The sequence below is a fragment of the Ornithodoros turicata genome, chromosome 2 (assembly GCF_037126465.1).
Source record: "Ornithodoros turicata isolate Travis chromosome 2, ASM3712646v1, whole genome shotgun sequence".
NCBI classification, from domain to species: Eukaryota; Metazoa; Arthropoda; class Arachnida; order Ixodida; family Argasidae; genus Ornithodoros; species Ornithodoros turicata.
Window position 1 is genome coordinate 85,145,370 of NC_088202.1, and position 24,755 is coordinate 85,170,124.

At 46.6% G+C, this 24,755-nt stretch overlaps 1 protein-coding gene across 4 annotated transcripts in view; it reads right to left on the reverse strand.

Moving 5' to 3' along the window:
- Positions 1 to 200: 200 nt before the first annotated feature.
- The window catches only part of LOC135385644 (uridine phosphorylase 2-like), a 44,569-nt gene continuing 20,014 nt past the window's right edge, over positions 201 to 24,755 (reverse strand). For 2 of the 4 annotated variants that reach the window (XM_064615093.1, XM_064615096.1), the window contains 7 exons: positions 19,667 to 19,805; positions 18,942 to 19,103; positions 14,522 to 14,636; positions 14,023 to 14,093; positions 8,694 to 8,835; positions 7,762 to 7,908; positions 201 to 498 (listed from right to left, as the gene is read on the reverse strand). In XM_064615093.1, coding sequence (XP_064471163.1) covers positions 350 to 498; positions 7,762 to 7,908; positions 8,694 to 8,835; positions 14,023 to 14,093; positions 14,522 to 14,636; positions 18,942 to 19,103; positions 19,667 to 19,805 — 925 coding nt within the window. In that variant the 3' untranslated portion in view covers positions 201 to 349. Of the gene's footprint in view, positions 499 to 2,674; positions 4,089 to 7,761; positions 7,909 to 8,693; positions 8,836 to 14,022; positions 14,094 to 14,521; positions 14,637 to 18,941; positions 19,104 to 19,666; positions 19,806 to 23,617; positions 23,820 to 24,755 lie in introns of those variants that run through there. The other 2 variants (XM_064615094.1, XM_064615095.1) reach the window with 2 other exon arrangements.

A 24,755-nucleotide genomic window follows, 5' to 3' on the forward strand; every position in this document is an offset into this window, starting at 1 on the left:
GCTTAACAGCATATCACAAAAAGTTACGATGACAACTTTCCACCAGCGACGGCCACTATAAAAAAATGCACAAAGAGCCAGTTTGTTCTATATGCGTTGCTATAGTCTCTTTAAAATGCGTTACGTTGGCAACTGCAAAGACGCCCATGAAGTGAACTTACGCCTTCTTCAATGTGCTAACGTAACAATAGAAGGGAGGCTTCAGCAGGTATAGATATATTTCTTTTTTCGTTTCAAATAACATTGTATAACGTTGTGAATTGTGGTATTGCGCTATTAGTTTCGAACAGGCACCACGGGGAACGTGTGTACATAAATCTAGAATCAAGGAACAGATCATGCTTCTGTCTCATGCAGCTTCGAGTAGCCCTAAGACCGACTTAATGTATGCCGCAACAAGTTGCTGAGGTCTTTCTTGCCACTCCAGCAACAAGGCCTTCGGTGCGCTGACTTGGTCTCCTTGCAGTCTGTCCAGGAGGGTGACACACACCACGGCGCCTCGAGAGAAACAAGAGAAGAAAGAAAGAAAGAACATCGCAGTTAGTAGTCCGCAGTGATATACTAGAGTCTGAGCACTGGAGAGGTCGGCACATTCTGAGTCGTCTTGTTGGTAAACACCGAGAAAAATAAGATACAGACAGCTCTTTAAGCATCTATGGGGTCTGTTATTGTCTCGCGTTAGCATCCGTGAAAAATATACTAAGCTTCTGAATCGCTATCTTCCCAGGCGCTGAAGAATAGGAATGTCCTCCTCTCATATTTTTCTTTTCCCCGCTTTCTTTGATCATTTCATTAAACAGTTGCTAGTGGCACTTGTTCTGTGTGCAGTGTCTTTCCCTTATTCTCTTTCTGCAGAAGGCAGATCTTGAGCAACGACCCATGTAACACTTTGATCTCCCCGACGAACCCATGCGCCCTCTACGCATCTCCACCCCATATCCTCTATCCGTCCTCCTTTCTTTTTTTTTTTTTCGGCTGTAGTTGTGACGACGCACACTTCTGTGTGACCAACAACGGCGAGCCTGCCATTACTCCCCCCCCCCCACACACACACACCCCTTTCTCTCGTCCAGTTTTGTGAATGCTTCTCAGTGCTTAAAACTTTTGAAGTATGAATTCAAATGGAAGTGCATGGATGAGAAGTTCAAGCCTTTGCTAACCATCAATATAGAAAAGGGACACTTCTGGTATAACAGAATTGTGTATGGTATTGCTCCCGCGCCCGCTATTTGGCAACACACCGTCGAACAAGTTCTATATGTGTTCCTATGACACATGCAACACAAGACGAGATCTTAGTGAGTGGTACTATCTTTGTCGGATGTAAAGAGGTGGACGGGGCGTATGCTCCGGTGCCCCCGCCACTGCAGTTGCCACTGCTTGTTCTGTAAACGGTACGCCTTGAGGTTCTCGCCAAAATCACATATGCAACAAGGACGTTCTTCCACTTGCAGGTACTACACCAGTTGAAAGATTCGTATGGTTCATGCCTGATCAGGGGCATAAGGCTGAGGACGTGTTTCAAGCTTTAACGAGTTTCTTCTACGCACACGGCATAAAGAAAAAGTCCGTTGCGGGCAGTCTTATGACAATGCCGCGTCCATGAGTGGAAAATATGAAGGTCTTCAAGCTCTGGTCAAGCAGAAAAATCCTCTGGTCACGTGGATTCCTTGTTCAGCGCGCTATCTGAACCTGGTGGCAAAATGAGATGTCGCGTGCTGCCTCGCTGCTATTGCGGTTTTCGATTTCCTCGAGCAGGTATACGAGTTCTATATGACATCCACGCATGTAGGCACAATGTGTTGAACGACCTCGCCACAACGGTTTCCGGCGACTGCTCAGAAAAGCAGTCCATTCCAGTACCGAAAAGTACTGGAATGGGTTTTGGGAAATTAAATATACCTCGAATTAAATTTTATAAAAGCGCTCAGAAGTAATGACAAAATCTCCCTTGAGGTAAATAGAGCTGACCCCATAATTTTCCGACAAGTAGATATTTAAACATAATTTTATGAAACGTTAGGTGAAACACACTGTATATATCCCACAATGATGGTTACCAACAGTTCCTGTGAGCGCACATTTTCGAAACTAAAGCTCATGAAGAACAATCATCGGGCAACCATGACGCACTGCAGACTTAATACCGTGTCACTGTTATGCATTGAAAGGGACATTCTTAAACAGCTTAATTTTACAGAGCTCATTACTGATCTTTCAGTAAGGGAGTCATGGAATGTTCCAATTTATGCTAGCAGCGTAATGTAGTCTTGAATAGCTTGCAAGGTAGTTGACGCAAGATATTAGAAGATGTAAACTGAAAAGGCTAAAATACTCTTTCTGGAAACTGGGTGGTAATAAACGAACCAATAACTGTATATTGCCTTTTCATGAAGGGTCTTACCCTATAAAAGTCTACCCGGCATGCCGTGCTCGCCAATTGCTCAATGCAGGTGGAACATTGTGTTATCTACATATAAAGCTCATAAGGACATTCAATCATGGTAAATTTGGAACTGATTAAGCGCTGCAGCGCAAAGTTACTACCGGCATCGCACCTTTTGCGTTATAACTTTGCGCTGCGGTGCTCAATCACATCGAAATTTACAATGACTGGATGTCCTTATGAGCTTTATATGCAGACATGACAATGTACCACCTGCATTAAGTAATTGGCGAGCACGGCGTGCCGGCGCGGGTAGACTTTTATAGGATAAGACCCTTTATACCGCACGGAACAGTCGCACCAAGGTCGGGCATCTCTGTGGACATGGCCACAATTTATGCTTATGAAGCATAATGAAAAGTACCGACCAGGCAGAAGGTACCCAACATGTGCGCTGCCCCGGGGCCACGCTACTGTAAATCCGGCACTGGGTACTAATGAAGAGGATCATCTTAGCAATCTCTCGGAAGTCCTCGAAGGCTTGCACAAGACCCAAGACAAGATTCGTGCTTTGCCTGATGCTCTAGCACCGCAAAACGTCAGCCAGCTGCGTTCTTCTCTTGGAGTGGCCAAATACTACCGAAAGCTTATTCCGGGCAGCGTAAACCTTTTGCGACATTTGCACGCGCTTCTGGAGAAAACCACAAAGTGGAAGTGGACAAAAGACTGCAAAGTTGCTTTCCCAAACGCGAAAGAAATTATTGCGTCTGACACAGTCCTTGTGTACTACATTCCGAAGCAACCACTCCGGCTCGCATGTGATGCCGTACCATCACATGGACGTAGCCCTTTCTCATGAAATGCCTCGTGGGACGGAAAGGCCAATCGTATTTTCCTCGCGAACCCTTAAAGGGGCAGAAAAGAACTACTCTCAAATTGACAAAGAGGCCCTGGTCATTGTCTGGGGAGTGCAGAAGTGCTACATGCACTTACTTATATGGTAGACACTTCAGACTCATTGGTTGGTTGGGATAAAAAAGAAAAATATGGAGACTTATAACGGACCATGAACCATTGACACAGATCTTCTCGCCAATGAAGGGTATACCTGCAATGCAGGCAGCACGTCTCCAACGCTATGCTCTCTTTCTTTCCGGCATGGACTACGATATAGTCACAACAGCAATGCTAACAGTTTGTAACGCTTAGGTCATGTTCCACTGGAGGGCCCTGATGAAGTTGAGCTTTACCATTTCAGCCTATTCGAAGAGCTTCCTGTTACTCATTCACAACTGCGAGACGCAACCCGGCGAGATGTTATTCTGTCCAAGATACATTGGAATGTCATGGATGGCTGGGACAATTCTAACTCGGACAAAGATCTTGTGCCTTACACCCGGGGCAAGGATGAACTATCTGTGCGACAAGGACTTCTAACATGGGGCACTCGCACCGTCATTCCAGCAAAACACGGACAGTCAGTTCTTGGCGAGCTTCACCGTGGTCACATGGGAACCATTAAAATGAAAGCTCCGGCACGATCCTACGTATGGTGGCCAAACATCGATCTTGACATCGAAGTTCATTGATTGATTGATTGGTAAAAAAATGAGATGCTACTCACAAACTACTCGAGACTGGCTACTCCAGGACGCTCTTGTAAAGAATTGCGAAGGTTGTCCGAAGAACCAAAACGAGCCACCTAACAACAACAACAACAACAACAAATAAGTAATGATGATGTAGTGGGATGTTTCGCCGCTGAGGCGGCACCTTATCCCATTGCTTGAGGGGGAGAAGATGGTGAATTATGATGAATGTTCACAGTTCACGCATGAAACCTGTTGCTGCTAAGAAGGTGATGAGGGCTTGAAGGGGGCGTAGCTGATGCGCAGGATTGGCCGCCACCTAAGGCTCCATATCATCCGTGGGAAACTCTGAGCAGGCCATGGAAACGAGTCCATTTGGACTTCGTCAGGCCATTACAAGATAACATGTTCCTAGTCGTTGTAGACGCCTTCGCCGAATGACCTGAAGTGATCGTCATGAGCTCTACTACTGCTTCTCACACTGTAGACGACCTACGGATGATCTTTGCCAGAAACGGTATACCCGAACGTATCATCACTGACACACACCACAGTTCACATTAAGTGTGTTCACGGAGTTCATGAGGAACAATGAAATTCAACATTCCTTGACAGCGCCATATCACGCATCACCCAATGGACATGCTGAGCGTTTTGTCACTCAAATCTAACCTGAAATCTATGCAGGGGGAAGGGAGTATCCACGAGAATCTTGAAAAGTTCCTTATGGCATATCGCACTTGCCCCATAGAAAGACTGGAGGAACTCCATCTGAACTCTTCCTGGTACGCGAACTCTGCCTCCGTCTGTCAATTATCAGAACAAGTGTTCAAGACAGCATACGAGCCAGTATGATAAACTCTTGGAGCAGAACCATGAAAAGCCACTTCGAACCGGGACAGCATGTTCCTCTTCGTGACTACAGAGGAACTGATAAGTGGACCACTGGTCTTGTCCTCAGATGCGACGGACAATTGTCCTATGAAGTAAAGTTTGGTGATAAAATCTGGCGCAGGTATACATCGACCATCTGAAACCGGGTGATTGCGAACGTCAAAAACCCCAAGAAGGAAATATCAAAGCTCCTTCGAATGACTCGGTTGCTCCAGAAACTAGGAACTATGAACATGTCGTAACGGGTGAACCACACCAACCAGAACCAGTTACTCCTCCGAGCGAGTTGTACACGACGCGTGAGAATGTGCACACTCCGAATGCTGCAATCCCTGATGTGGGAAATGGGAATGCACAAGTCGCAAAGAACTAATAAGAAGACCTCCGGAAAGGCTGATTGTGGGACTGGACGTAAGGATTTTGCGGGGAGGAGATGTCGTGTTCGGTTGATATCAGCAGATGAACGACCGCGCCTGGCAACTGTGTGTTACTGCACAATGCAATGTAACAAGCGCTCAACGCGCTAGTCGCGCACAGACTCCCGTTATGGAAAGTGTATGCTCCTATATACTCAGATGTAATTTCAATTAAACAGTTGGAAAATACAACAATTTCTGTCTCCCATTCGCCACATTATCACTGTCTCGAAAATAAACTATGAGCTATGGAAGGTCTGAACAGCACACCCTTGGGGCAGTCGCGACACTTATAAAAAAGCAAATATAAAAGCAGCTGTCCTCAGAAAGACCAAAGGCGGCGTGGCCCAGGTGACACGAGGTCGAAACAAAATAACTGGTTATACAGGGTGTCCCAGAAAACGTGTAATTGAATTATAATAAAAAAACTACACCACCTAGAGTCATGCGGTCAATGGCATTTGTTCTTACTGGGTTTTTGCCACCTCCTCGTGTGAATGTCGTGTAACGTAAATTTAATTATGTAAATTTTTGCGAGCTTAAGTCGGAAATTTGCCTAGTAAAGGTCACTTTTTTACCCCACCAATGTGAAGAGCGTGTCTAATTTTAGTTTAGTCAAATTAACGATAATTGACCGGGATATTCAGAAGCTATGCCATCGGAAAAACATCATACTCTACGGAGGTCGCACAGAATAGCGCACGATGAATTTTTCAGCGCAATCTTTGTCAGTCCGACGAAAGGAGGTTGGAAACCTAGCCCTTCCCGACACCGCCTGTGGGCTGTGTGGGCTCTGTTGGCTGGCTTCGGAACCTCCTTTCGTCGCACTGCGAGCGATTGCGCTCAAAAAGTCATCGCGCGCTATGGTCCGGTGCTCCGAAAAGCATGATATTCGGCTATTTTTTCTGATGGGATAGCTCGTGAGTATCACTGTGAATTATCATGTATTGGAGTGAATTCGGCACGCTCTTCATATTGGTGGGGTAAAAAAGTGACCTTTACTTGGAAAATTTCCGAGTTCAGTTCGCAAATATTTACATAATTAAACTTGGAGTACATGACATTCACATTAGGAGGTGGCAAAAACCTAATAAGAACAAATGCTGTTGACCGCATGATTCTAGGTGGCGTAGTTTTTTTATTATAATTCAATGACACGTTTTCTGGGACACCCTGTATATCATCGTTGTTTACGCGCTGTGCACTCAATTGACCTTGCGCACGAAAGCCGGAATAGCCTCCCAGAATGTCAAGGACATGGAGACAATAGCTGAATCGGATGATTTTCTGTATGAAGCGAAACAAAAAGTGTATGCAGCACAGGGAGACGACACAATCCTTCAGTGGATCCCTGGTCATTCCTGCATACCTGGGAATGACGCGGCGGATGCATCAGCCTCCCGCGCGCATCACTAGGGTCCGGTTCGTAAGGTGTACTTCTCCCCCTCGGACGCCCAGTTAATGTTGTCAACTCTAACTAAGAGTCTAAAGGGACCTGTGGCGCAGTGATTCTGCAAGGCCGAAACTGATCAGTAATATACCCGGGCTTTTCGTTTGCGACCTCAGCCTCGCTTCTTCGGTTCATGGAGACCCTAATCCACCGGTTCCGTTTGAATGTCCGCTATAGTGGTCGCTTTTTATATATGATCGGAAAAGCAGCCTCTCCAAGCGGTGCGCTCTCCATGTGCGGTGTTGGGTGTTGTGGAGGATGTCGAGCACATTAGTCCTACATACGCTACACCGAAGCTCGTCGCCTTGTACAGTGGGAGCTGACAGTAGTGGACGGCCGTCCGCTCAGTGTTTCAAAAGTACCTGCCCCCCCCCTCCCCCCTAGCATCCCAATATAAGGCACCGGGCATTCTCCGCGGTGGTGAAATTTTTCCGAGACATTCGTGCAGACAAAAAGTTTTGAAACTTCGGGTGTTTACGGGTTTTGCTGTTCGACTGTTTGTGTGTTGAATGACAACTCTGTGTTTGCAATCGTTTTTTCATCTTTTTCTCTTTTTCTTTTGTCGAAATCAACACCACCACTACCATCATCATCATTGTCGTCGTCGTTCCACGAGTTTTTCACCAACGTAACTGGTGCAAGTGATGTGGAGTTGCTGGCCTCACATTAGTGAAGCCAAAATCTTCATTTTATTTTTTCTTCAAATCAATCAATAAATCAAAAACCGCAGGAGAGGGCAGCTTCCTACAGTAAAGCTTTCTTCAATGACTAACCACTTTGGACACACTTTGGACACACGCTGTACCCGACTCGTAGTTGTCATTGGACATTGGAATGGTGGTTTCATGTCTTTCTCGAAAATGTAAGCAGTTCTATATCACCACCACCTTCTCGAAAATGTATGTTTCGGTGTCTCTATAATCTGTTCCGAACTTGTCGTTTCTCTAACTTGATCTTTGCTCAGACAAAGGGGCTGCGTGAGCAAAATGGAAAGCCATTGTCGTTCAGGACGTGAAGAGCCATTACCTCTCACACCAGCAACATGGCACATGGATGCGAATTGGGCAGCTTCCATTTCGATATTCACAACCCCCTGGCTCTTCAGCCGCTGCATGTAGTCCATCTTCATAACTTCCGTGTAAGAGCAGAAGGCACCATCAAGCCTGGCTTGACCTGAAACGATTAGAAACGCATGACACGCGTTCCTAAGAGGTACCACGAACAAAAATTATCATGCACCCACCATACGCATCATTTTAGACCCCAGGGGGCTTAATCAATTGCACGCGTTAGGAGCTAACGAGAGGCGGGGCACTCGTCGAGAAGGGCACGTGATAAAACACGTGCACGGCGCTCTTCGCGCGATACGTGAAGGGCGTGGGATACGTCACGCGCAATGTGTCACGTGCCCATCTTTTCGAATTTCCCGCCCGCCTTTTTGAATTTCCCGCCGCTCGTTAGCTCATAACGACTGTAACGACCCCTTTCCCGCACACACACACACACACACACACACACTACGCAAACTTGCCAATGAATCTAAGTGTGGAGGTTCCGTCCCTGTCGGCAAATTCGTCCGATCACTCTTTTCAGGTGGGTTATATCAGATAGGAAGGTGTTCACGATAACAGTTCCACATATATGATAAGCCAATCGCAGTGTTTCTTTCTATGAAGCGAGTGACATCACATTGTGCTCAGCTTGGATTTGATAACTTCATTTATTGTATATTTTTCGTAGAGTTCTTCCGGTGTAGTCAAACTCGCTAACAACAACAACAGATATATTCTGATGATGAAGTGGGGAGGTTTTCCACTCTAGGAGTGGAACGCTATCCCATAGCTAGGGGGTCTAATATGAGTGGTGACAATGATGAGTGATGACGATGAGAGATGACGGGAATGTTCGGAACGGAGCGGAACTCGCTAGTAGACAAGACAACACTGACTTTCACGTACCTTCGTAAAAATCGTTGGTAGACATCGTTTTGCCAGTGACGATGTTCAGCTGATGCAAGTGATTTTTGCCAATATTTACAATCGCTTCCGCTAACTTCTGGTCCAACCTAGCACGTCTGTGCACCACTTGACCGAGTATGTGCTGAGAAAGAAATTTTGCAGTAATTATCTGACCAAGACACCAGTTTTATAAATCTCATTATTCTTTACTGCCCTTCCTCCCACAGTCTTCCGGTTTCATACTTTTTGCGGAAACTAGACATGAAAAATAATGTTGTACTAAATGTTGAATTAAGAAGCGATTGGTTTAAGAACACAATATTTCCCATTTCTGCTAGGATTCACTGTGCATGAAATGAATATGTTCCTGAGACCACGAAGAGAACACTGTAAACATCCCTGGTGCTTGCACAAGTTGCATGTAAGGTGCTAGGTCCGATTGGACAGCATGTTGCTCACAATCGTCAGTCTCTATGTCCAGCCGCCTATACCTCTGTCGCCACAAAACATCAAAGGTATTTTTCTGGGCCTAGAATCATCTTTTTTGGTTTTTGTGACATCAACGCCCACAACTCGATGTGGGGAAGCAGAATGACAGATCGACGAGGAAGGATATGGAGTAATGTCATCGAAGAAACTGAATCTGTGTCTCCTCAATGATGGGTCTCCCACGTTCATACGCACATATTTCAGTTTATTCCCACGACATTTCTAAGTCTTTGTCGTGGGCTAACCACATGGACAAAAGAGGCTGTAATCTCAAGCCTATCTATGTTTCATGTGACAAATATGTCACATGAAACATCGGTGCAAAACGGTTAGATCGATTAAGTGTAATGCATGCTTCGTGTGTCTACCAACAACTTGTGCGCCAGGGCATGTCGGCCGTTAACGGAACTACTGGAGTGTTCTATTCAGTCATCATTTCGACTCGTAAAAGTCACACCTCGTCATATGGGTACCAATCCTCGTGTTGAGCAACTTCATGCATGTAGGAGAAGGGCTGAACGGAAGGCAAGGCGGTAGGGATTGCTCGAAGATATCGTAGCAGCCCGGCGTGGAGCCAGATTTGTGAGGAACGCACTTAAGGCAGTAGATCGACAGCGATGGCGCCGTTTTTGCTCAACGCTATCACCCCTTCACAGGTACGCCAGGGTCTGGGGCACGGCCCGCTCTCTGAAGCAGTCACGACCCCAAAGAAATCCACCGCGTACACTCTTAAAAAAAGGGTGTACTTTAACTCCTTTTTTTGCCACATATATAACACCTTTTTGGAGAGTACAATTACTCTCAAAAAGGGAGTCTCCTCACTCCCTCAAAGGAGTAGCGTAACACCTTTCTCCCTACTGGAGAGTAATATTACTCTCCCGGCAGGGAGAAGGTGTTATGAAAATTGCAATGGCGGTATTTTTGGGCGTGGAGAGCGTATGATACCGTCAGTCGTGCCTAGGTGCCGCTGCATGAGTTGATACAAGCTGGTGCCCCCAGTAAACTTTTTCGTTGGCTTGCTGACTTTATACGGCAGAGATCTGCATCCGTTCGCACCCGAGAAGGCGCCATCCCAGAAGTCGTGTTGAATCACGGGGTCCCACAGGATAGTGTGTTAGGTCCTATTCTCTTCAACCTTGTCATGGTGGACCTGAAGTCTTCTGTTACCCTCAGTTGAGATCTGGTGTTAACCCCAGGTTGAGATCTTGATATACGCTGATGACGTCTGCGTCTGAACAATTGGAAACTCAAGACCTGCAATTCAACGTCGTCTGCAGCGCTGGCTCGACAGAATTAAGCAGTATTTCACTCAAGCCAGCTTGGACATATCGGTTGACAAATCTGCAGCTCTCGCCTTAGGAGGCATATGCACCGCTATCAGCTTTTTCATGGTGGTTTGTTGATAAAACAGGTGAAATATCACACATTCCTAGGTGTCGTCGTCGATTACAACTTGTCCTGGACGGGACATATTTGATCACCTGGACAAAAATGTTCAGCTTTGGGTGTCCTTCTTCACTTTTCCGGCGCCATATGGGGTTTGGATGAAGAGTAACTTCTCGTTGGTCATAAAGCTCACGTTCGTGGAACACTTTTGTACAGCCTACCAGTCCTACATGTCATCTCACAGACGCAAGTCCAGCGACTTTGGTGCCTCCTGGCATGCAGCCGAAGTACCTACCTTGGCGTCCCCAGAGCCGCAGAAACGCGAGAAAGACCGTGCGTCACTACTTGCGCCTCATAGCCCATCACCGTCCTCACCCATTGGTAGCAAAACCTAGGTGGTGAAAGCAAAGCAACATCTACAAATGCATCGCAGAAGCGAAGCACAAGGTTCCCTTGTTCGCAGCAAAGCCAACAGTGTCTTCGTCTCCCCTGTTGTCGCTCCCGATGCCCTCAATCTCCATCTTCATTCCGGGGCTCAACGTTTTGGACTCAACAGACTCAACGGGGAAACCAAGTGCTAGCACCAGTCGCTCGACGGATGACATTGGACATGATGCTCAGCAGATGCGCTGAGCATACTGCTGTCTACACTGGCCGGTCCTCTACCCCTTACATTCATCGGCCGCATTCGTTATTCAGTCAGCCTTGGTGTCCCACGGATATCGCCTGGCACATTGCAGATCCCCTACGTCGGCGAAGCTCTATGCCATCTTGTCGTTCCCTCGGTATGCACTGCGTGAGACTGCGTGCATGTGGGTGGTGTACATGGTCAGCCCTACAGTGCATAGAAAATATGAGCGTGCTTGGCACACTAGCTCCAGCAGTTGCAGACGTCCTCAACGAAAGGATGACTCCACCTCTTTCCAGTGGATCCCAGGTCATTGCGGATTAAGCAGAAATGTAGCGGCTCATAGACTTGCAGCCGCTGCCCGGCAATGCCGAGCGGCTGTACCTAATATCATATCTCCTGTCCCCCTCGGGTTGCATATCAGAAATATGTAATCCGAGGTGACAGGAACGCGTTCTTGGCGGCGATGATTCAACCGATGGCAGTGCAACAATGGCGTCGGGACACGGACAGATCCTTGTTGTATTCCGTGGATGCAACTGTGTCGTGTTGCACTCGCAGACCGTTTGCCCCGGTGTTTCCCCTCCCTTATGCATAGGCTTCGCTTTGTGGCTGTGGCTTTCACTCCGCAATTTGGACACCAGTTAGGGTACACCTCTACGGGTTCCTGTTCCAACTGCGGTGAAATACCTCACCTCATCGTCATGTGTGCTGTTGTTGTTGCATAGAGGCTCAATAACCTAAATCTATTTCTGACAGACGGCAGATGACATGCAGCTGAATTGCTCGCCGAATTTCTTTGTAAATCCTTAATAGCGCAAATCCAGTTTTCCTCAGAGTGCATTCTCACCAGGAGCATGCACTCGGAATCTTTCTGGTGTGGCTCTTCACAAAATTCATACAATTTTCCCATTTCTAAAAATCTTCATGTGCCAATCGGCGCCTGAAAGGCAGTCTTTGTCTTTGTAGTTACATGACTTTCCACTGGGTTACGGACGATCTACATGAGACACTGAGTAGGCCTGAAGGTACATAAAGGTGAAGTAGTGCGAGCGGGGACACGGTAATGGATAACACCCAAGGCGGACGACGACGACACGAGCAATGACAATGAGTACTATGTTAAATGTAAACTTAAAGGGACTGTGAAACCATCTTTGTCTCGTTTTTGTTTGACGAAGGAGATGCTCTTGAACACACAACAGAAGTTCTACGTTCAGCAAGGGAACGGTTTTTTCACTAGAGAGTTTAAACGAAGTAGCTATGCGAAGTTGATACACATGGCGACGCGCCAATACGGCGGCGGGAGTGTTGTGCGAAGAAACTTGACCCTATCACTGACAGGGGTGACACAAGAATCACAACCTTTCACAGCGACGACGATTTCTCGACGACTGCCATATTTGTAAGATTTTGATATTGTAAGATTGTAAGATATCGTAAGATTCATATTTTGTAACCACCCCCAAGCGGTTGCTTGTGGTAAAGTCGCCATCCCGTCCTGGCCCCACGTCACAGGAAACGTCATGTTGAAGTCATGTGACCTTGTTTATGTTCCGTTTTGACGCTGGCCGATATTTCCTTGTCAGCGTAAAATAATTAGATGAACTTATTTGGCTGCTGTAAGTTACATGGTGCTTCTTTCTCGATGTTGTAGTTTTTTCTTGCTAATCGGGAAAACTTCTTGGCGTACGAATTTCTCGACAGGAAGAGCCGGGAAGAACCGTGTTCACCGAGAATTTTATAGTGTGCGCGAGGAATTTTATAGTCCCTCTAATGGAATGTTGTGACATAATTGTGGTGTACAGTATTTGCACAGCGACAACACCCACAACTACATGAGTGACGATGGGATGAGGTATTTCATCGCAATAATTGCGATAACACACCTCAGTGCATGTGGGTTAATATATGAGTGGGATGCCGATGAAAAAGACGAGACGTGCACAGACGCCCTATACACGCACGCCCAGACGGCACAGCGACGGCATTGCGAAACTATGCAGGGAATACATTCTGCACACGAGTAGTTTGACCCCGAAGACAAAAAGATCTGCGTCTGCTTTTCCTTTTTTGAGAACATCATCACGGGTATCGCCATTGAACGTCTTCAAGCGTCGTGTTACACAACAACAACAACAACAACAACAAATAAATCGTGACTATGACCGTCGTGTTACACATAATGCGTTGCAGTGTGGCAAGAGTGGTGGCCTCTCGAGCCAGGGGGCTAAACAGTAGCACCGCTGATGGTGTGCCTCTAGCAGGCGATCATGGTGCTGAGTCATCGGATGTGCTTCAGTTCACTAGCTTTGACTGGGTTTTAGCTGAAGCTGTTCCGTGAAAAGCAAGACATTATGGCTAAGTTTCGAGTCCATTTCCTCGTTGAAATCTTAGGCTGCAACCGTACTGTAAGTTTCTGCTATATCCTGGATTTGTCTTAGCTTGATAGACAGGTTCCCAGACCTACAAATCACCTTTTGTAACATAGTGAATGTCCCTGCGCATAAAGAGAATAACCCCTCAGTCACTTATTCGTTTAAGCCATCTGAGTTCATCAGATCTCAACTCACAGTGTTATTGCTCGCGTGTACTGCCCATGTTACTTGCTTCGTTTCTGTTTGTTCCATGTGTATTTTTCCTAGCAGTTGTTCCACACATTTTATTTAACCCTAGGTGGCCCCTCCTCTAGCTCTGCTACGGGGCCCCCGTTACTGTCACTCTACTTGTATTTAGCAATAAAGCATTTGGATTTGGATTTGGAACCGCGGGCGCGTATGACCTATACAGGCTCTTTTATAGCATCCAAAGCTAAAACATTCATACCATTTCCAGCTCTTCTTTCAAGAGGCCGTTGACGACACTGTTGCTAACCACCACAGACCCAGCAGGGATGCCTAGAAAATAATGCGCTTCTTGTACCATTCAGGCTGTTGTCAATGTCAGCTTCACTAGTTGCCATTTTAAGCTTGACAGCTCAACCGAGCGTTCTCACGTAGTGTATACGAGCGTTCTACGTAAAGGAGTGCGTCAAATTATGCATTCATGAAGAAATCACTAGCAGAACACGCTACTGGAAGGCATCTATTATTGCACTTGGACAAAAGCTGGCAGTACTTATGAAGAACCTTCGAGGGATGGAGAAGGCTGGTAGACATGTATCCGCCACCCTCTCCTCTCCAAAGCATCAAACGTTCAATTTTCTATGGGTGCATACTTGTAATGCGACAAATATCGAACTGTCTTCAGTGGCGGCTGCAGCGATTGGTGCGATAGCGTACGTTGTGGAAGCATATGTGATTATTGAGTGAGAATTGGCACCTACCAATACCTCCACTCGTTCCAATGCGGATGAGTATTGGGTCCTGGCACTCCGCATATTGTATAAGCTTCAGAATTTCGTGCATTAGGATAGACAAAGAAGGCGCACCCATGCCATGCTGAAATGACGACAAGTGTTTGATGTACTAAAATAGTTTCGGAAGCTTTGAGGCTCACAAGTACATTCAGTACATATCAGTACATTCAGTGCTACATGGGAACGGGACACGCCTAAATTCAAACTTAGTCACGTAAGGGACCCTTTGTGTTGATTTTCCAACATATTTTTCGATTGTACAGTGCTGGACAAAAGTTTCGGAACACGCTGCGGCGCATTCCTTCCTCAGGGTGACACGCTAGCAGCGAATGGGACCGCACGGACTTACAGACATGTGCCTAGGAAACCCAGTCACCCGTTTATGAATCCGTACGGTATCATTCGCTGCTAGTGTGTCACTCTGAGGAAGGAATGCGCAGGAGCGTATTCCATAAATATTTGTTCAGCACATACAACCATTTCCTGTTATAACCAACCTTTCCACGCATCAGTGTATGCTCATCAGCTCGTTGCAGTGTGATTCTGCTAAAGCAGGGGCTCTCAACCGGGCATAATTCCTCCATGGAGGGAATTTGTGGGGTGTCATGAGGGAAATGACGCCATGCAACATCGCCCCCGAGGTGGCAACGCACTCCACGTAGTACATGATGTCAGAAGCATCTTCGTTGCCGCCTCCACGATGCGTCACGACGGCGCCTATAGGTGCTCACGGTACAGGAAGAACTATATACAGGGTGTTTAGAAGTCGGCCTTAGAAGTCGGCTTAGAAGTCGGCCCAGGACGCACATTCCCCCAGGGCGTCAGTCGTGACGTTGCCCACATACGTGAGGCCGACAACGGTAAGCCCTTTCACCACCACCACCACCACCAGAGGGTGTTTCAGTTAAATCCCCGGGCTAAGTAATTCGCGAACGGGTGCACCAATCGAACACTCTTAGACGAAAACGCTTAATAAGCGGCACTTTTCTTGCAATATTGTGCTGCTAATATAAAAGGCATCACATGCCGCCTGCACAGAGAGTTACTTCGTAGCACTTAGACTAAGCGATATTATGTGGCGCTTATAGCATGCGGCACCTTAGACCGATACAGGATGCCGCTTCTTGCTGAGCGTTCACATGTAACTCTTGTGTAGGCGGCATTCAACAGTGCTCCCTGCAGCAGGCTCGTCAAGAGACACCGAGGAGATGCTATATGTATTAAGTTGCGTATAGCGTCGCCTCGGAGGCTGTTGACGTGCCTACTGCGGGGAGCACTGCTAGATGCCGCCTACAGAGCTTGAGCAGTGAAAACAACGACACTGATGTTATATTTATCTGTGTACTTATTCAGGCTTTCTTAACTAAGGAATTGAGCCGCAGCTCGACTGCGCATATGCCGCCCCGTCAGTGACAAGTTACACGTCCGTAAATTCCCTAAATTCGTCATTGCTAAAATTCTAATAAAACCTAGATACCTATATAGGTATGCACGTGACTTTTGTAGCAGTATGATAAAGAACCTGTTAGACAATGATTCCAGACCAACCTCCTACTACTTTAGCATCTGCAGCAAGGAAACGACAAACGCAAAATGAACGTAAGCATACATACATATCACACTTTATTCTCACAACTTCACGGTGGGTTTCCTATGAAAATGTAGGAATACACAAGGGCGAGACACAGCTTACACGCCGCATGCATAATGGGAGAGAGCCGATAAAACAAACACCGTCCAGGTATGAGTGAGCCGCCGCTGCCATTCCGGTAGAACTCCAAACCGTCACAAGAACTGCATGTTCCCCTGACGACTCCGCGTAGGTCCTTGTTGGTGGACATCTAGAAACAAAAAAGCAACTGAGAGAGGCTTCCGCGACATCGCTTTGCGACGTTCCGTTAACCACATGCTGCACGAATTTAATCCGTGCACAGCAAAAAGTACCGAATACATCGGGTATTGTGAGGCGTAACCAGGCAGTGAGGAAAATCCACAATATCCAGGGGGCGCCCCTGTACGTGTTCCTATCTCATTCCCTGAGAAACATTAATGGCGTTAAGCTACGTTCCGTTTCTGATAATTTCCGTACACTCGAATAATAAGGGGCTTTAGTACATCGGAAAATGTTCACGTGGTGGTGGTGGTGGTGGATGGTGAAAGGGCTCGCCGTTGTCGGCCTCACAGAGGTGGGCAACGTCACGACTGACGCCCTGGGGGAATGTGCGTCCTGGGCCGAAAATGTTCACGATAACAGTTCCGAAAACATGAGAAGCCAATCACCTTCTTTCTTTGGAGCGAGTGACATCACATTGTTAGGCTTGGATTTGATAACTAACTCGCTACTTGCACGGGTACTGCGTGCGATGCGCGACGGTATTGTTGTTTGGTTAACTATTGACTTGATCGTGAAATAACAAGCCCGTCTCAACAGTATATTCAGATACTGAAACTTGCGAAGAGTAAACTAGGTTTACAAGCATGCCGTGACGCCATGTTGATGCACGTTAACATGAACAAACTTTGAGACTGTAGGGAGCCTTACAATACCTCGCTCAGGAGCTTTGCGTACGTGAAAAATAGCGTTATCACCACTCCGCATGCCGAGAACGCAAACTCAGCTTATGCGTTTTGCGCGAGCCCGCCATTTCTTGAAAATTGCGGGGCCAAGCAAAGTTGGCTTTGCGACTCAGCGTTGTTCTCGCGGCCGACGAGAAACTGCGTGAGCATTCTGAACATGGCAGGAGTTAATTGTCGTGTGATAGCATATATTTTTATTAGGAACAACAAAACATGCTTAAGTGCCCCCGTGTTTGATTTTCTATTCTTTTCTAAGTCTTCACTGATGTATAGCCGTAATGGTGCTGCAAGCAACTAACGCAAGGCAGCAGCTTCACGTCACGGAAACGCTACTCTATAAGTACTGTGGGGACAGACTGCGTCCGATATAGCGTATACGTTCTGCATTTGCGTTTCCAATAACTGCATTTCTAAATCTCCCTATATCACGCGACATCGCAAGTATATACAATCAGAAGCCATGCGCTGTTACAAGCTTTCTTACCTTTAGGGAATCGATCGGCAAACTTATGCAGCACTTGGCCAGGCTTCGACAAGCGCCATTGAAATGGATGTCCCGCTGGATCTTGGATCTTGTATACGCACAACGTACATGATATGCACAACGATGATGTGTCAGACCATGCCAGACGACGAACAAATTGTCGATGAAAGATGAAAGTCACTGAAAAGGTTAGCCAGCTGTAGGACTCGAACCCACATCTTCTGGATTGCCGGTCCAGGGCTCTACCAATTGAGCTAAGCTAACACGCCTTCCCAACGACTTTCAGGGTGCGTCCTCTGAAGGGACAAACCAGCCACTCTCTCTCACTCAACCTCCTTTCACTCTTACATTTTTGCTCACTTACACGCACATTCATACGACGGGATCGACGCAGGCGGCAACTGATGAACATGAAAGAACTGATGTTCTGAGGCTGGAACAACATAGAAGGGACAAATACATACAAGGCCTCAATTTGCCTAAGAAATTAACGATGAAAGATTAAAGTCACTGAAAAGGTTAGCCAGCTGTAGGACTGCCGGTCCGGGGCTCTAACAATTGAGCTAAGCTTAGCTTAGCTCAATTGGTAGAGCCCTGGATCGGCAATCCAGAAGCTGTGGGTTCGAGTCCTACAGCTGGCTAACCTTTTCAGTGACTTTCATCTTTCATCGTTAATTTCTTAGGCAAATTGAGGCCTTGTATGTATTTGTCCCTTCTATGTTGTTCCAGCTTCAGAACATCAGTTCTTTCATGAACAAATTGTTCATGAAAGACTCATTCACATGACTACTCATTCACCAGGTGCGCAGCTTGTAGGTGGTATCGGACAGATACTTGTAAAAAAGAAAGTTCTTCTATTGGTGCACCCGTTCGCGAATTATTTAGCCCGGGGATTTAACTGAAACCCCCTGTATAGCGGCGAGAGCGCGAGTGGAACAGGGCAGACGTTTAGCCTGATTCTTTCGGAACTGGGTTGTGTAGGCAAGTTGGGGTCGAGCATCGTACATGTTCTTCCATTTTTCGTTCCAGTTAGATTTCGGTCCTCACGTCCACAGAGGTTGGCGTGGAAATTTTTGGTTCTCTCAGGATTCCGACAGCAGCACAGTGATTGACTCATTTCAGCGTCGACAGTAGCAAACGTCAACGAGGGGAATGGGAGGTGGTGCATATACAGTGCACTCTTGAATGCTCAACAGTTGAAAATTTAGTTGACTCTCTACTCCGTTGCGTCTATTCCGCTGTCGGGAACATATATCTGCTGTTAATCGAGCATCCTCCTCAGCTTATAAGTTCCACTCTCGTTAAGCAATGCACAGTTGTACTCACACTGACAGAGAGTACGGGTCCTATTTTGTACATGCAGTACCGATACGAGTGATGGCTGATGTCGTAGAGGTCAGATCCGGTGGGTAGCTTAATGCCTATCTCTTTCTTCACAAACCTCGCAAAACTTTCCATTCGTTGGGGCGTGCCTCCCATGCACACAAACTGCAACATAAAACAGAGGGTGGCTGAAAAGGTAAATTCTCCTTTTCCGTATCAAGGCGAAAGGGGCACAGAACATCTTGACGATAGGGAGGGCATCTCGTCACAGACTGTAATTGATTTGGCTCATTACAACGAGGGCCCGCTAATTAACGTCTTAAGGTAATGCGTCACGTTTGCGTCACACGGTGACACGGACCTCCTTCATCATTGGCTGAGGCCCTCTGAAGAGTGGCAAGGAATTAGGAACGCTTGCTGCTCACCTCACAGGCATATCGCATGCGCTGCAGATCCGCTATATACGATTGGAACCCGCTTGTCCCGAATGCGCAAGCATCAGTACTGTGACACGCGGCTTTGTGACTTTTCTTGAGGAATGACCAAGTCCGTACGTAATATCGCATTGGCATAACACTTCACAAAGTAAGATCATGAACGCGACCTCAACAAGAATACGTGTCATATACGAACTAGCAAAAAATGAATGTCCATACTCCTGGAGAACATGCCGTCACAATCTTGAGTCTAATTTGTCTTCGATCAGAATGATGTGCCAGTATGCTTACCTTTACGTCTCCAAACATTTCCTTTAGATCGTGTGTGTGTGTACCGAGGGACAAGTGATATAGGGTGTCCGCGCCCATGCTTTCGAGGTGAGGGTTTGGCAGTGCGAGCCTGCCATCTTCAGAAAACTTTTCTCGGCACCTAGGAAAGAGAGGCGTATACTTGGTACGGGCCCTAATGGAGCAAGCAAGTGACATCTAACATGTAAACGAAACCGGTAGCGTATGTAGCGTACCCTAAGTCGGTGGAGGAGGAGGAGGAGTGTCGTTGGGAGGAACCCGAGAGGTCTGCCTGCCTGATTAGGCGGCATGTTTCTCGGGAAGGGAAAGGTGGTGGAGAGGAGGAGAGGAGAGGGTGAAGTGGAAGTGTGCCGGCATACGCCTATTACACATCTGAGGGAAACCCAGGAAAAACCCCAGACGGCACAGCCGGCACGCGGATTCGAACCGCGGACCTCCCAGTCTCCAAGCGCACGCGTTACCGCTGCGCCACCGGAGCTGGTCCCTAAGCCGGTAGCGTAGCCAGAAGAATATTTCGGGAGGGGTTCTACGGGAAGTTTACATGGGGGAGAGGATTTACTCTCTTTCCCTCTCCCACATGCACTACCGGAGGAGGGGGGGGGGGTTGAGCCCTGACACCCCCCTCTGGCTATGCCCCTGCTCGCAACACATCAGGAGCCCCTTTCCACGATATTTTCGCAGCGGCACGGTGTATTGTCACCGCGCAACCAATTTTACGAAAACGCACGGGAGAAAGCAGCGTCGTCGGCGCGGGCCGATCTCCTGGTGTGACGTCAACAGACGTCGGTGGCATCAGTCCTGGGGAGTTGCTGGGACTGCAAACGTCGTGAACGACGCCGACTTCCCTCGTTCACTTACACGTTCCTTGCACGGGTGGGAAGGTTTCTAGAGGGTGTGCAAAGGCCTCGGAGGCCTCTCGCGCGCGCTCTATACAGCTGAGCTGCGCTCGCCCTTCCTTTCATGGAGCTAATGTTGAGTAGACGACGTTTTCGTAGCACTGCGTGTTTTCAGCAAAGATTGGAGCAGTTATTTTTGAAGGTTCGTTTCGGGTTCAGAGCAGAAACGACTACTCAAAATGGTTCATGATTTGAATCGGTACATGTCGGTTCAGTGAACCTAAATTTTGGCCTGTTGACTGTTGACTGGCGTAGATTGCAACCTCCGTTGTTGTCTTTTTCTTGACACGTCAAATTTTAATTTAACGAGATTGTAACATAATTTAAGCCGGGTTAGATACACAAGATAGAATTTCCTCTCGTTAGCGAGTGTTAGTAGACCGCTGATAACGTCGCCGTTAACTTACCGTGCCTATCGGAACCAGTGACAGAGAGCGTGACACAGAATCTTATCTGCTGATAGGGTGCGGTCGACGCGGTAGCGTACCGGGCTATCGGTAGCGGTATACTAACACTCGCTACTAACGCGTGGCCTATAGCACTTTCCAACTAGAAATTGGCTGACAAGATTTTGATGTCCAACAGCGGCGAAACTATCATTGCGTTGTAGATAGCCTCGGCATATGAGTTAGATCAGTTCCAGGACCTTCCACTGAACAAACTACGTAGAGTTTTATCTTAAAACGACCACTGTTCTCACAGCTCTGAAGGAAATTTTGGGATTGCTCAAAAACTACATTTACAAGAACAACTCGGTAGTATCTGGTGACAAATAAATAACAGCTGGAAAGAGATAAGCGGGGAAAAGAACTGTAAATTCTTTAGTTATTCTAGCCATTCGCTCGAAATTCAGACAGAAGTCAAGAAAGCGATAATTTTTTGGGGTATACTATACACGGCATTGAATGAGCTCTAGAGTCTATAGTTTGTACTCAATTCGTAATGTCGTCCATAAGCTATGGGCCACAAAAACTTTTGACGCCTAGCAGAAAAGATATGTAAAAAAATAAAAAATAAACCGGTACGAGGATAAACTGCCATCCCTACTCTTTGCACGTTTTAAGTAGTTTGCTTTTAGTTAGTGGTTAGTTATGTTTTCGAAATGTAGTGAAAGGACAGACACTACGCTATATGGCTTGCAAGAAAAACAGCACGGGATTGGTTGTATTATGCGAGCATTCCTTCCGTACTGTTTCGCGAAGCGGTAGCTGCTTCAAACTAGTTCGGCTGAGCAGTAGAAACAATTTTCTTTTCGCTTCCGGTTCAGCAAAAAAAGAAAAACCGGAAGGGTATGAGCGGTCTTCGTTAATAGAGCCGATTTGGCGTTACATCTTTCCCTGTGCTCTAAGACATGTTATTGTACCGGCATCGTGTTGAAAGATCTGTTCCTTTATGTTCATGTTGATGTTGGCGAAAAAAAATATATTGTTTGAAAATTTTACGGTTCTCAGTGTTTGAGTGTCGGGTATGTTACACGTATCACACACTCATCTACTCCAAGGGGCTCAACAAATCACACTCACATCTCCAATAAAGTGTGTTAGCGAACGTTTTCTGTTTATTCCCCTAGACAAAGTCATCGTGATACCAATCACTGTTTTGTAGACGAAGAAAAAATACTTTCATTCATTTCTCGTCAAGGTACGGCTCCCCTTGCATGAAGAAAATAGTGACCACGAAATGCTCCTTGCAGGAATCAGGGGATGTCTCCCTGATGTATGTAGATTATCCTTACCTACGCACAGAGTGCAAAGAATGCAATAACCCTCAAGAATATTTGAAAAAGAACCTCTGCATCCGTACACAAAACTCGGGCATCACAAAAGGAAAGAAAAAGTAAGAGAGAAAAGAGTAAACGTCCAAACACCTGCAGAAGCACTATGCAAGTCACACGCGCAGGCACCTGCAGTCACCAAAGTCACCCCCCAAATGACCGGTGCGCAGTCACGCGTCATCGGGCCGCCCTAGGCGAACTCTTCGCCGGAGTTATTTGACCAGAAAGAGTATTGAGGGACCGTGGTATGTGAAACAGTGAATTCCACTGGCCGAGTCGAGCGGTGTATCGAAAAATCCCTACGCAAACACTGGAAGTTGATTGACTGAGCGCATGTCTCTACGAAACCAAGCTTGTGGTGAAGGACATCTTTCTCCATTTCATCCACCGGCCTTTTTCTAAACGCAATGGTACTGGGAACTAGTCTTGGTCACTTGGTGTGTATGACACCTTTTCTTAGGTGACACCAACCTTCTCATTGGATGTGTTACTTTTGTGTGTTGTTTGTGTGTTTGTGTTTATATGTTGTTTGCTATTTACATGTTTAAGGAAACTGTACTAGAGTATTTATAGAATAATTGTGTCGTAATTTGATAAGTTTCAAATGCCTTGCTTAGCTTAGACGTTGTACATCACGAGAAAATTTGACATGAGAAGAAGGAATTCACCCCTAATATTCCTTTCCTAGCTACTACCAAAGATATTATTTATGTTGTTGTTGTTGTTGTTTTTTGGGGGGGGAGGGGTGTAGGACCCCCGCAGCTTTGGCTACGCTGACGCCACTCCACGAAGTATAAAACAACGCTCATCATATCAGGTAATCGTGAACTGTCAAGACCATAATGACTGCCAGAACAAGAACACAAGTATACACACGATTGCGGGCGAGTGACAGCGATACTTGACTACACGTGCGGTATAGGGGAATAAGATTAAAAGCATGTCATACATTTGATTCATAACCCGCCGGCTCTTTGCCTGACTAACCTTTCCTCTCCTTTTTTTCTTATGAACATATCCCCCGACCCCCCGTGGCCGAGCTCTTTACAACTGATAACATCGTTATTATTAATCACACGTAATCTGTAATAAACGATCGAGTAAATAGTTTACATGCGCCCTTGTGAAACATCTCTACGTTCTACACGGCTGAAAAACCTGCACCGTCTCCAAGAAAACAATGTAAATATATTTGTATCCCTTTCTAATTATCCTATGACACCGTCCGCAGAATAAAAGCTGCATAGTGAACACGAGACTTACTCAGTACAGTCCGCAATGCTATCCGCACCGGCCATGCCTGTTCGTCTTCCGGCGCGTTGTCATTGTTTTTCACAACGGCACATCGATCGCATGCGGCCGAACCCATTCCGACTGCAGGGGTGGTTCGCCCTTTTATTGTCCAGGTTGTGGCTGGGAGACAGGTTGTCAAACACTGGTACAACCTTTATCAGCGCGTCAGCAGTGTTGCTACTGGAGAGCGCGACTGCTAGTCTTGTATTTTCGTCTTATACACGTAACTTTGCTGACGCAACAGCTATCTCGAGGCACCAACCATGGCGCCGACTCAGCGAAGGCGCTGGGGTCAGTGATTGCAGACGCCAAGGGTGTTCCCTAGGAGATTACGTACAGTGCAGCGGCCAGTGTAGTAGCCAAGTACCATCAAATCATGAGCTCGCGCAATGAAGATGTTACTTGATCTGTGGGGAAAGGAAAGCTAATTTGTATTGGCTTTATTTCTGGCTTTTCGTTTATGAGGTAGAACAAACACTGTAAGGTAATCGTCCATCCTAATGACCATTGCTTTGGGATGTACCGTCTTTCTTTTTTGGGGGGTAGCAGAATTCGCTTGCGCGAATTCAACCTCCCCTTGTTATTTTATCAACCACCACCACCACCACCACCACCATTAATGATCAGCTCCGAACTTGTAATTTTGGGAGGCAGGAAACATCACATAGGCTATGCAGTATCGAAGGCTTTAACTTCGTTCTTATATCTCACTCTCACACCTAATGTTTCGCGTGTAATGGGGTAGTGTACTGCTCTCCAGTGGTGATTCACCCAAGATCATAGTCACAATTTATTGGTGGTGGTTCTTGTTGTTGCGGAACACAGCAAAGAACGCAATTCTGGCGCATGAAAAGACCAGACACGTCAACAGGAAGAAACGACATCAAAACTGACTTTGGCTCGGTTTGTTTACGGTCATCTCGAGTACACTTTGAAAAGGTCTACACCTGCTCTTCAATCTCTTGGCTTCGCCACTTCCTCAATGAAAACAAGTCGCAATACATATACGCCTTAAGGTTCAACATGGAATGATTTGATTGATCTGATTTCATGTAAAAATTGGGAGAAATTGAATTCAACCTGCTTTCATTCTAAAACCATCCGGAAA